Source organism: Erpetoichthys calabaricus, chromosome 8 (genome assembly GCF_900747795.2).
Source record: "Erpetoichthys calabaricus chromosome 8, fErpCal1.3, whole genome shotgun sequence".
NCBI classification, from domain to species: domain Eukaryota; kingdom Metazoa; phylum Chordata; class Cladistia; order Polypteriformes; family Polypteridae; genus Erpetoichthys; species Erpetoichthys calabaricus.
Genome location: NC_041401.2, coordinates 198,333,295 through 198,346,091, shown reverse-complemented (window position 1 = coordinate 198,346,091; position 12,797 = coordinate 198,333,295). Strand labels below are relative to the sequence as shown.

The 12,797-nt window shown below is 56.5% G+C and overlaps 1 protein-coding gene across 1 annotated transcript in view; it reads left to right on the top strand.

Annotated features, from left to right (window-relative positions):
- LOC114656463 (collagen, type VI, alpha 3) overlaps window positions 1-3,824 on the top strand; it is a 54,433-nt gene extending 50,609 nt beyond the window's left edge. Inside the window, 5 exon segments of the mRNA XM_051931279.1 lie at window positions 320-436; window positions 1,114-1,299; window positions 1,434-1,484; window positions 3,039-3,203; window positions 3,308-3,824. Of these exon segments, the coding sequence (XP_051787239.1) occupies window positions 320-436; window positions 1,114-1,299; window positions 1,434-1,484; window positions 3,039-3,203; window positions 3,308-3,348 (560 nt within the window). The 3' untranslated portion in view covers window positions 3,349-3,824.
- Window positions 3,825-12,797: the final 8,973 nt, after the last annotated feature.

The following is a 12,797-nucleotide window of genomic DNA, read 5'->3' as shown; positions in this document are numbered from 1 at the left end:
CAGATGAGGCCTCACTAAGGTGGCATAAAGCCCAGGCATACCCTCCCCGGGTTTGCGCCGCTCACACATATGCCCCATCCCATCAGCCCTCTGCAGTCCAGGAGGCGAGCCAATCACATGCGTGACTTTGTGCGGTCCCAGGACAGAGCCCCCAAACCACAACCCAGCTGCTGGGGGATGACCACGTCATGTGACCCGGGACCTCCTGTCCGCATGGCGTGTCACATGACCAGGGAGGCCTGTTGTGTGGTCAGTCCGCCGAGAGGCACCCCCGTAGTAGCGAGGGGCTGCGCCGTGACGACGTTTGTCTCTTTTGTAGGACGAGCTGAGAAGGTGACTGCTGGAGGAGATGCCGAAGCGGGCGTGAACGCCAGTGCGGTGCCACAGGAGACTCCAGGGAAGTTGGACACGCAACCGCTAGACAACGCGACAGCCGGTCAGTGTTGAGTGGCTCAGGTTTGAAGGGGGGCCGAGGGGGCCATCCTTGACCTTTGGCGTCGTGCTGTGTTCCGTGAATGTGCATAGCGTCTAAAAAGCCAACATTGGGGGGAAGCCGTGGGTGGCGTGTCGGGCGTACTGCATGATCTGGTACAGCTGTTTAACTACGGGGTGGCGTGGGTGCTCAGCCCGCCGTCCAGCACAGACAGCCATGCGGCGCAGGCTTTGGTCACCATGTGACTCGTAATGAAGTCACGTTTGTTCGTCGACGGCATGTGACACACCTGCCCGTCATGGTGACAGCCGCTCGTCTGTCGTGTCGTCTGCTCACGGTGCCCCATAGAAGTCAAGGAGCGACATGAGGGCTCTGGTCGCTCAGTCTGTGGGGGGGCCACAGCGGATGCCACATCCCATGCCCGCGTTAGAGACGCCCACTCCAGACTGGTACCTAGAGCCGGTGCACAGCTGGCTTTCTCAGGGGCACCCTGGGGGTACAACTTCATGTCTGGCCTTCTGCCATACGTCTGCCCGGAGTGCCAGTCGGAGCCTCCATCTTGTAGGGGCGGGGCCGGCGTGGGGGGTGGCGCATACGGACTGACCAGTGCCGTCGGCGGGCCGCTGACCAGCTGCTCCTTTTCTGACCCCCATGTCTCTTATTATTCTTGCATGTTTTAGCTTGGGGGCTTACCTATCCGTGCACTCTGAACTTTGACCCCGGAATGCAGTGCAAAGACTATCAGGCTAAGTGGTTCTTTGACACCAAAAGCGGGATCTGTACCCAGTTCTGGTACGGAGGGTGTGGCGGGAATGCCAATAGATTTGAATCTGAGGCCGAGTGCGTTAAGCACTGCTTGAGACCATGTAAGTACTCTGCCCTGGCTGCACCGCTGCTTGGCTTGCCCGCTTGCCTGCCCGCTCGCTTCATTTGGCACTCGCCAGCTCTGCTGCCCGCCACGTCCCCCCAAGATAAACCAACGACGACTTTTTCTCCACAGCCGCCGAGAGCAGCATGCCGGCTCCCCGACTGGAGGACGTCCGCTTCCCAGGTAGGTGGGCACCTTTGGGGATGGGGGGGGGGCTTCGCTGTGTGGGGCTTGGCCGAGGGTGCTGCACGTGGTGGGACGTATCTGTTCGGGTGCCAGGTCTGTAAGGCCTGGCCCCCCATCAGCATCTCGAAGGTCAGCTGGCGGACGGGCCAAGGGCCGTAAATGTGCCGCTGTGCCCGTCTCGTCATTCCTTCCACGTCTCGCGCACTTCGCCGCTCCACTTCATCAGCTTTTCCAACATGAAGTCATTAATTCCCAGCCCTGAATGCTCCGATTGTGTGATTTAACGACTCTGAATGTTTGAGGATGCGGGCGCGAATCTCCGAGAGTACCACATGTGCAAGCACTTATCGGTGGAGGGTGCAAATGAGGAAGATGAAAGTGAAAATTGGGAAGCGAGGGCTGTGCCAGTGTGCCCGCTCTAGTGCCTCTTTAAGGCCGGATGCCAGCCAGAGCAGGCCCCAAGAAGGGAGGCCATCAGCCAGTCAGTCCCCAGACAAAGGCCATCTGCTCGGTGACTCATCCTGAAATGTCCCCACGACCGCAGTGCAGCTCATTATCGCTGCCCGCCTTCCCATAAAGGGTGAGAACAGAACTAACTGCATGCAATGGGCACCCCCCTGGATGGACCTGAAGCACAGTGACTGGCGGCCTGGAGACCGTGAGGGTGCTGGATAGGCAGGAGTAGGATGTGATGCCAGGCCAGCGGCACTCGAGGTCACCATTCAGTCGGGGCCCTTGGCATCTTCCCATGATGCTTTTTTTAGACCGCAGTGCATGAGACACAAAGATCTATTCATAGTCCTCTGCTGCCATCGGTGCCCAATGTGGAACGTATTACGAAGCTCCTTGGGAAAATCCAGCACTTGAGCTCGGAACAATCGGCCCAGTGTGCGGCGGGCCGTGCCACCCACCGCCTCATCCTGGCTCTGTGCCGCCAGTGTAGCCGTCTGGTTGGCACCCATCTGTGTTCAGCCCGGCTCCTTGGGGCGCTGCTACAGCCTCTTTGTCCGGTCAGCTGCCACTCACTGCTGGTGTGTGCCACCGCGGCACCCTGTACATTTAAACCCGATGCTCTACCGCTCGGCTCTGCTGATCAATGGCGTCCGGTGATGCCACCTCTGCGTCAGCCTCTTTTCATGTGTAGCAAGTTGCCTACCTCCATGCGAATGGCTCGAGAAGAGCCCCTGGCTGGGTGGTACTGCCTTGCCTTGTATTTGGTCCTCACTTGTGGTGGTCAGTTTGGTCACCTTGTCCTGTCACACTTGAAGTTTACTTTGTAAGTTGCTTTGGGTAAAAGTGTTCACTAGACAAATAAACGTAAATGCCAGGTTGGTCTCCGCGTGTCCAGCAGGGCCTTCAGTTGCGTGACTTGGTGTGGCATTTGCCCTACTGGATGGACAGTTGGCACCGAGATGAGAGCACATGCCACAGGTGCCAGGTCCCGACTGCCAAACAGCCAAAGCGGCTTCAGCATGCCAGGCAAGTCCTTGGAGAAGGTGCCAGTAGGAGTTGGCGCCCTGACTGTTTTTTGTTTTTTCTTCACGTTTGCAGATTTCTGCCAGCTTGACAAAGTTGAAGGACCGTGTGCCAACTTCACCCTGAGGTGGTACTACGATGTGAAACTGAAGGAGTGCACGCGCTTCTGGTACGGAGGGTGTGACGGAAATGAGAACCGCTTCGAGACCCAAGAGGAGTGCGAGAAGACGTGCGTCTCAGGTGGGCTTTTGCTTCTTCTCTCACCTTCCAGCCTGGCGTCTGCGCCCACCTGCCCTGGCGTCGAAGGTGACCAGCCGTAGACCCTCTGCCCTTTGCTTTTGCAGGACAAGTCACCGCTGGAGTCGTCGGAGCCATCGGCACATAAGCCTCAAGACGGAGCAATCAACAGTTACCTCTGGAGAAGGCAGGAGACGAGCCCGTCGAGGGTCCACGAGAGCCCCCCTCTCTTTACTCACAAAGGCTGCATGGTGTATCTTCTGGTGCTGGCACTCCGGTGTCTCCTATGTATCGTCACATTCCCACGTGTCGCGTCTCCGCCCGTCGGTGGCTGTGCAGCGGCGAGGAGGGTCCGAGTCCTCGTCTCGCTACCCGTTCGTTGTCTTCGCTCCTCTAGCTTAGTGGCGCCTCAGTGGGGGGCTCGTCACGGTGTTTACAGCTCGAAATGCACTACTGGGACGCACCTCTGCGAGACCCCCACGTCCAGTCCTTACAAATGGAATGTACTTCTTCTTCTTCTTCTTCTTCTTAGCGGGGCTTTCATTTTTGTTTGTTTGTTTGTTTGTTTTCTTTTTTGTGACGGGAAAGGGGCGGACTTTCTAATAAAAAGACGTCATTTGGACAGCCCCGCCTCCCTCTGTGTGACTGAGTGCTGATTGGTGGGGGGCGCCGTGCTGGCATCTGGGTTACAACAACAGCCCACTACTCGGACCACCAAGGTCGCCAGTCCTGTCCCCTTATTTCTGCAAAGGTCGAGAGGTCAAGTCCCACGTTTGTGGCCTCACTTTAAAGTCCGCCGACGGGCACAGAGGTGGCACTATATGACTCGCCTTGAGGCTCCTTGTCACACGGCTCAGCGCTGCCCTCTTCTCCTAGCCTTCTGCCAGCCCACCTCCACCGCCTCATCGGCCCCCCGGTCGTCTGCTTTTCTTCCTTTACTCCTCCATAACACTGGACCTCCTGACCTTGCTGTGTGTTTTCTGTGATATTTCTATTAAAGGGCAGTGGTCATCTAGTGGGCATGGTGGTCTTACCTATGCTGCGTCAGCTGACTCGGCTTTTAAATGGGGGCACTGTGGGCATACAGTGTGGTGAAGGCATGAATTGGTGGGCAGGGCGTGAGCGACCGACCTGCTCTTCGGGCAACAGCAAGCAGCTTCGCCCTTTGCATCGAGAGTCATCAATCCAGTGCCACAATGGCAGCCATGATGAACCCGCTGTGTCCTGGCATGACGTCTGTCACACGTCACTGAATATTCCTAAGGCTGCTGGGAACATCCATGAAGTCGAGACGTCGGCAGCAGAGCCACTGCAGACATTCTCTGATGGCACCACCGCCACCTCTTCAGCCCGAGGAGAGCAAGGGCACCTCAGAGCCAGCCGAGATGGCACTCTGGGGCACCCGACAAGTCCTCAGGTCTCTCACACCACCCAGGACCAAGATGGCAGGGTCTGCCACAAGACAGACAGGACCTTATGAGACGTGGGGAGTAAGAAAATGCCAGGGCACTGCGGGCAACTGGCTGTGTATTATAAATGAATGGGTGGGCAGACATCTCAGGGTGGCAGTGCCAGGGGAGGTCAAGGCACACTTCATTACAGAATGATGTGTGTGCCTGGCCAGTGCCCACCCAAGACCCCCATCTCAATTGTCAGGGAGCTCAAGTGAGGAGCAGCTGGGATGGCATTCATGGCGGTGAAAGACAAGGAGAAGAATGAAGAAAATGAAGAGGGCCGCCTGGGCATCAAGAAGAAAAGACAAAATCAAACGACTCTGGGGGGCTTGGGGGGCTATGGACTTGTGGCTGCAGCACCTTGCAGCCTTTGTGGTGGGCCGACTGACCGAGCCACCAGCAGAGAAAGCAGGGCTCAGACTGGGGGTCAGGTGGGCCGCGCCCACGTGGGCTCAATAGCTGAGGGCCACCAATCAAAAGTAAAGGAAGATGTGCCAACAAAGCGGCGACTGGCGCGCTAGCCAAGACATAAAACACAGTGTGGACCACTGTTCGATATAGCGACTTTATCAGAGACCCCTGTAAACAAGTGACCACGCGGCCACACACACAGACTCGGCGGGCTCTCCGTCCTGATGACGTGGCACACCCGTGACCCGCACTCAGCTCGGCCGACCCCAGGACGCGATCGGAATGAGAAAGACCACCTGCGGGTCAAGTGGACGTCGACGGGCCGCCAGTCCTGGCCCGGCGCCCACCTTTCTGACATCTGTGCTCTTGGTGAAGGGCGCTATATGATAAAAGAGCAGATGTGCCTGATTTATGAGCCCACCGACTCGGCACAGATGTGAGCAGGAAGAGAGCGACGCCAACTCGTAAAACAGTCCCAGGCTGCACACGCAGACCCCCACATTAATTACCATGGCAACACAAACAAGACACAGTGGAAAATCATGGAGGACGACCTCGGAGCGGTGGGGGTTGGGGGGGCGACCGCCCAAGAGCATCAGGTCTAAGGACAGGGGGTCGGGGCAGGTGGGCCGCTCACAATTCACTTTACCCACAATCCACTGGGCCTTCCCAAAGTCGCTCCCCTTTTCTGCTGCTCCTCATGATCCTCACAGCCCGGTGGGTGAAAGGCACTATATCAGGCCCTGACGTGTGCCTTTGCGCCAGAGCCAAGCCGTTTATAGCGCCTTTGGGGGCCCGTGAGGCAGACATGGCGGTGCACCAACCCCCACCTCCCCCCCACCAATTCTGCTTCCCAGGAGCTCGAGTATCTGAGGCCAAAGTCCTGGAATGATTCATCGCCTTTCCAGCCGTCCCACGACAGGCCCGGTTGCTTACTGAGTCACATTGGAAAAAGTCTGCGTGTTTACGCCGGGCGTCTTCTGGTTCCCATTAAGGCAGACATTCCCGGGCAGCGTGCCAGCGCAGGAGGACGAGCGCAGAGAGGAAGTCCCAGAATGCCATGCGCTTGCAGGCAGTAGCCTCGGCCCAGTGCCCGGGCACACAAACCCAAAGTCCTCTCCTAGCCAGGACCTGCACTGGATGAGACAGCAGCGGGCACTTGCTGCAGAAAGACTCGGGCAGAACATGCAATGCCAGGCCTGGGATTGGACCCAGACCCGTGGCAGCCCAACCCCCCATGCTGCCAGCTTTCAAGTCCTAGGGCCTTTAGTGCAGCAGGCAGCTTTGGTGTTTCAAGTTGTCACTGAGGTCTCGTGGCTCATTTGGTGCCAGTCTGGTGTGCGCCATGCCAGCCTCTGGGCTCTGTATGATGAAAGAATGGCACCATGGGTATCAAGGGCACAAAGTGGCAGCACAGACATTCCAAGGATCCTCTCAACTGTCTAGCGCTGCCTCGTCTGACAAATGTCCCACTGTGGGGTGTCACCCTCCTCACCCACTGACCCCCGGAGTGGCGGGCAGGGTCACCTGCAGGACTCAGCGTGTTGCTCAAGTGGATGGTCACTCGCTGAACCAAACACATCTGGCTGGATGGCAGACGGGTGGCGCAGGCTCTCATGGTCATTCGGCCCCCCAGACCCCGAGCAGCGGCCCCCCATGTGTCGCTTTGATTGCTTTTTCAAATTTACAGAGCTTTCCGACTCCCGCGGCTCGAGTGTCGCTGCTGGCGTCCGACATTGGAGGCGATGGCCAGGTGCCACCGTGTGTGTACGTGAGGGACTGGCCTCATATAGTGCCTTGAACTGAATGCTTCACGATCGTCCGGCAGGCCCCCAGTGCCCCCACACTCCAGTCTGTGTGCTCCAATTCCAGGAGATGGTGGCACGTGGTGACATCACAGAGTCATAAAACATACGGGTAGAAAAGAGTTTACACAATCAGGGGCACTGCCAACAGGGACACCTTCCAAGGCTTTGAAAGATGGACAGACAGATGGCACTGCGGCCAGCAGGACCACATGATGTGCCAACAGCCAGTCAGCTGGACACTTCACACAGCAGACCTCGCCCGTCCACCACGGCAGGCTGCTCCACAGGTGGCCCACACCCGCCTCATGATGCCTACACAAGTCAAGTTGGCTGGTGTGCCCCACCTGGCTCTGCTGTCCATTCTGGCTCCTCACTGGTTGTGACAAGGTCACAGAGTCGGGTTCAAAAGGGCCTTGGCACCAACAGCGCCGCCACCAGAAAGCAGGGCACATGTTTTAGGGGGATGAGAGACAAACACCTTGCCACCTCACTCACTCACTAGCTGGCATGCCTGAGCTCACAAAGTCCCGCAAAAGGGCAGCAGCAATTCACCTATCTGTGGTCCATTGGCACTGTGTGCCCATCCTTGTCAAATGCTATTACCATACCTCATACATCATGGACTGCTAGACTGGTTTGGTGTTGGGGAGGTGGGCAGGTGATGGCCACGGGTTCAAAGCCCTCATCCTCCCTGGACTGGCAGCTTCTTCCTACATGTGGGCCAGAGGGGCAAGGCGGCTTGTGGCCCATGGGGCATTCACATCTATGAGGTGCCAACTCCTCAGCTACTTCTTTCTGCATGGCAATTCTGACTGTTGAAACCTTCCTATGGACATAAAGCCCTGCCCCATGCCCAGTCCACTGACAGCCACTTTGAAGGGCAATGCCAGGGTTGGAGTTTCCTCTTCACAAGGCAGTGAAGTTCACTTTCTGGAAATTCAAAAGCAGCGAGCCGTGCGCCAGTTTCCAGCTGAAATGGCATAAACAGACAATCCGCTCGCCAATCTGACGGGCAGAGGGCCAGCGCAGTGTGGAGCAGCGAGGGTCACATCAGTGATTTACAAAATGGTGGAAGGCTGACGGGGCAGGGGACTAAGGGGCGGGGCTTCATTTGAACTATCAGATCAGAGTGGCAGTTGGCACCATAACAAGCTGGCATTGAGCAGGGCACCAGCAGAGGGCTGAGGGGCATTGTGTCAGATACGAGTCGCACCCCTGAAGCTGATGTGACATGTGGGCACTAGGAGGGTGGTGACCACTGAAGGCAGAGGAAATCTGGAGGTTGGCAAGGGCACACACAATGACCTGAAGGCTGGCGAGAAAGGCATAAGACTGCATGATTGGCATTGATGTGGTGCCAGGCGTTGTGACCTCAGAAACACAGTGGGGAGCTACCTAACCAGTGGTGACAGCAACCACCCAGCCGGGGACCTCGCTCCGTGATGCCATCTCACACACTTGTGTGCCCCATACCAGACAAGCACAACCAGTTGGGTATCACAGGATCCCACAGCTTATCCTAGCAGCACCAGGCACAAGTGGGCTCCCTTGCCATGCCACCTTTCCCATGACTCTTAATTGGCTTTCAGCCAAACCGACTTGCTGCCCATGACAAGTCGCTTGAGCCTGAGGCCTCGGGTCCAAATGGCCGCCAAATGCCAGTGAGCTCCTCAACGTCCAGGTGAAAGCCCATTGGCCACGCTTGATGTGGTGGGAGGGGCCACTACAGGCCATGCCCACCTCGCTGCCTTATTGCCCGCCTGGCATGCCGTTTCTTCCCTGCATGATGGCAGCATCTGGGCAGACGAGTAGCTCATCACATCCATGGCATCACTAAGTGGAAAGAGGATGCCAAGACCAGGGGTACATGCTGTGGGCTGCAGTGTCTGGCACAGTCTGCCAGCTCTCACCACCTCTGCTTTCAACGGGCATTGCCAGATGTGTGGAACAACAGCAAACTGGATCAGTGCCGGGCATTGTGTCCACGACACAGCTGCGCTCCCACACAGCAGCGCCAAGGCAGTTGTGATGACCACACAACAGCTGTAGTGACGGGCACTGCGCCCAACCACTGAGTATCATCAGCTGTGCAGCACAGTGGCATGTAACCCCCCCCCCCGGCAGATCTGCCTGAATCCAACTGTCTGCACTGGGCACAAGCCAGGGAACGGCACTGGATGTATAGCCAGTCCACTCCTGGGAAGGCTTGTCACACAGAGCCCCCTCTGGGCATCCCAAAGTAACACATCAAATGACAGTGATGGTGTCTGCCCACCTCAGGTGGCAGCAGTAATGGAGCCATCACCCTCTGGTGACAACGTGGTCCTGTGCCAGTGTGGCTGAGATGGTGGGTACGGCGGGCACAGTGGGTTTGCTATTTCAGTTTATTGCTCACCATTGCGCTAATTCACGGCACCCAGTATGGAACGGGCAGTGCCTGTTCTGCCCACATTGAGTCTGTGCCAACTCCACTTGTATCCATCAGGTAATATGCTGCTTTATGCTGCTGGAGAAAGTCGGGTTCAGACGCATTCACGGCTCGCTTTGTAGTGGGCACTGGCAGGTTGTGTGAGCTCGTGCCACACCGGCTGGAGAAAGGGCTGCTCTTTAATTGCCCACTGACAAAAGGTGGACAGGGCAGCAGACAAAGTGGGCAGTGTGGACCTTGATGGTCAGCTTCACTGGGTTTGCTGAACGCCACTCTTGGAGGGCACCTGCTGGCACCACTGAGCCTCCAGCAGCCTGTCATCACACTTCAGCCACCTACGGGCACTTGGACTGGTGACTTCTTAAAGGTGGCAAGCAGACGTTCAGCACACAAAGCCATGTCTGGGAGTGCCAGCCTGTCACCCTCAGGTGCTCAAGTCCCACTGGCACAGATGGCAGCTGTTTCTTACCCTTTGTGTATTTCCAGGCATTGACTTCTTTGCCCTCCAGTTCACCCCGGTGTGCCCACTGTCTCCTGTCTTTTCTCACTCCCATCCGAGCCCCCCAGCATCCTGCGCCCCCACTAATGGCCAGCTGAAAACAATTGGAGCCGCCCTGAGCGCCAAGATCAAAGACTCATGAAAACAGAATTCAGGTGGCCCCTTGGCACCATGCCAGCGCACATCTGGCCCCCTAATTGTGATGGTGGCCACACGTGCTGCTGATTAACCACCGCTCTGCGCTCACATGGAATGCTCAGGGGATAACCCACAGGACGAAAGGCGCTATACATCAAGCCGGTCAGGTGTGCTGGACGTCCGCTTCACTTCACCAGCTGCACTTGGGTGCCACCTGCAGGCCTTCTGCGTCGCCTTTTTGTAACCCTTGTGACGAGGGACGCCAGGGACCCCAAACTGATGGAAGGTCACCCTACTTTAAAGGGCCCCTGGTGGGCATTGTTGGCACCTGTAGGTGCAGTGCCAGTCCCTGCAGGTAAAGGTGTGTCCCCCCCACACCAGGGTGTCCAGGACCTCAGCTTTTTTAGTGACTGGTAACTTTGGACATCCCTGGGTCTGCAACTGCCCAGCACCCCTGACATGCCAAGGTGAACAGACTGCTGGGCACCCTGTGACTCGAAGTCCAAGTGGACATGCCCAGCTTCTGTCAGAGGCCCCTTGAAGGTGATCTGTCCATTTTCAGGTGGCACAAGAAGACAGCAAAAATTTAAACAGGCATTGATTGACTGGCTCTGGGCAAGAGGCTTAGAAGGGAACCGCCAAGGAAACATCGGGGGGGGGGGCAGCGGGTCTTCAGCATGGGAATACAACACCCAAGCCCACCCCAAACTACGAGAAATATGTGGCTTGAGAGGTGGCCTGGCGAGCATCAGGGTGGCACATAAGACCCACAGCAGTACAAATCAGGCTTAGTGGTCCGATGCCCCCACCTTGTCACTCTTCTGAATCACATGAGCTATACTTGACACTGCCATGCCCACAGAAGGGGACTCTCCACCCACTGCCATAAATGTAAAGGGCACGGGCCCTACCATCCAGACTGGCATCTTACCTTCCACCATGTGGAACTCATATGGGCAAGGAGACACAGGAGGACCTTAGCTGGAGTCACCAGTGCCCGGCCAGTGCCAGCTGGTCAAGAGCAGCAAAGCTTGGGGCACAACTGCTGCCTGTCACCACTATGCTTAACACTCATTCACTTCCTCAAAACAGCCGTCGCCAGTTCAGGTGCCATCATCCAGCTGGACTTACGGTGCAGGACCCCCAAAGATGCTTGGCATTGTGTTGGTCTGTCCTTGATGATGCCATTTGATATGCCCTCAGGGTCAGCCATTTGAGGGCTGAGTTAACAACTAATCGACAGTCTGCTTCGGTCACCTCCACCTCGGTCATCTCGTTCCCTCTCAACTCCTCAGAAGCCGCCCCTTTGCAGGGTCACATGTGCAGTGAAGATTCTGATTGGCTGACCTGCTAGTTCACTGGAGTGGGACACCTGGGGACATCGGTGGACGCCTGCCACGTTGGGCCGGTCTCATGAACTCCAGCACTGTGCCCGAGGCCCACCAGAAGTCTCCACTGTGGGTGGCACTGCCATTCCCTGCCAATCAGGTGTGAGGTGGCCGTGCCTAGCCTGCTCCTGTTCCCCAGGTCATAGACGTCACCTTCACTTGAGTCCCTTATGCTGTCTTTTGTCCTTACTGAAGTGACATCCACTAACCAGGCAGGGCACTCACCTGGCACATTCAGTTCTTCACTTCTGAAGCTCCTCAAAGTCCACAAATCCCCTGAAGCCTGGTAGGCAGGCAGCACTGATGCCATGTAATGATGCCAGTCACTGTCACATGAGTGTCACAGCATGTCCACACCTCAGCAGGCCCAAGAGCTGGACACCAAGAGTGCCTCATAAAAGAAGCCCTTGGGGGTCAGAGTGGCCGATGGGCATCTGGGCTGTGCCCATTTCAGTTCAGTTCACTTTCATCTTGTATAGCGCCTTTCACTACATGCAGGACACAGAGACAACTCGTTTTTAATTTTATTAACCTGCAGCTCCTTACAAAAAGAAGCTGACAGTCTAAATGTTTGGGGCACCACACAGGGAACTCTTGTGAGGACACTGGCAGAGTGCGGGCTCGGTGACACGGGGACACAGCTCAGCTCGAGCTCAGACCACCCCAGCAGACCATCTGTGCAAATCACTAACACGGAAGTAAGTCAGGGCTGAGTGAAGGGCGCCACTGCCCCCTGGTGGCGAGCGGCTGGAAATTCTGAAATCAGGCTGATGGCATCTGCTTCCAAGGCAAAAGAAACAAATCAGTGACCACTCAGAAAGAGACCCCCAAAAAACGAAGATTGGTCATAAAGGGCCTTGTACTGCAAATCACAGAGTGACCAAGGAGGTGACAATAAATGACAATGACGACCAATGTGGCATCGCCCCTCATCGCTTTGGCACATTTTGGTAACCCCTGATTTAGTTGCACCTCCTCGAGATGTGGCACTGCCCGCATGTTCCTGAGGTCAGGTGGACAGACCACCTCTAACGTTGGCAGTGCCCCTGGGGAGGAAGCCCCACTGTCACGCCAGGTTCAAGGCTGGGATGTGATCTGTGATTCTGTCGCCAAGGCCATTGAAAGCCACAGGAGTAGTGACAAAAATTGACAACAACACAAAGAACCTGCAGAAACGCAGCTTGTGATTGTGACAAAGAAGATCATAACGAGTGCCAGCAGGTCAAGGCGGGCATGGTGGTCCAACGTGTGTGAGTGGGTGTGTCACTGGCACATTAAGATCAACATTACACTGGTGTAACCAGTCAGGAGACCCCCAGCTAAACCAAACAAAAAATAAAAACACAAAAAAAAAAATAAACGGGATGCGAACCATCAGTGTGGACCCTCCTGTGCCACTCGTCAGACTCACCCATCGTCACCGGTGCCAAGAGAGAAGAAAACTGTGCTTGGCCAAAAGAAAAGGCTCTGC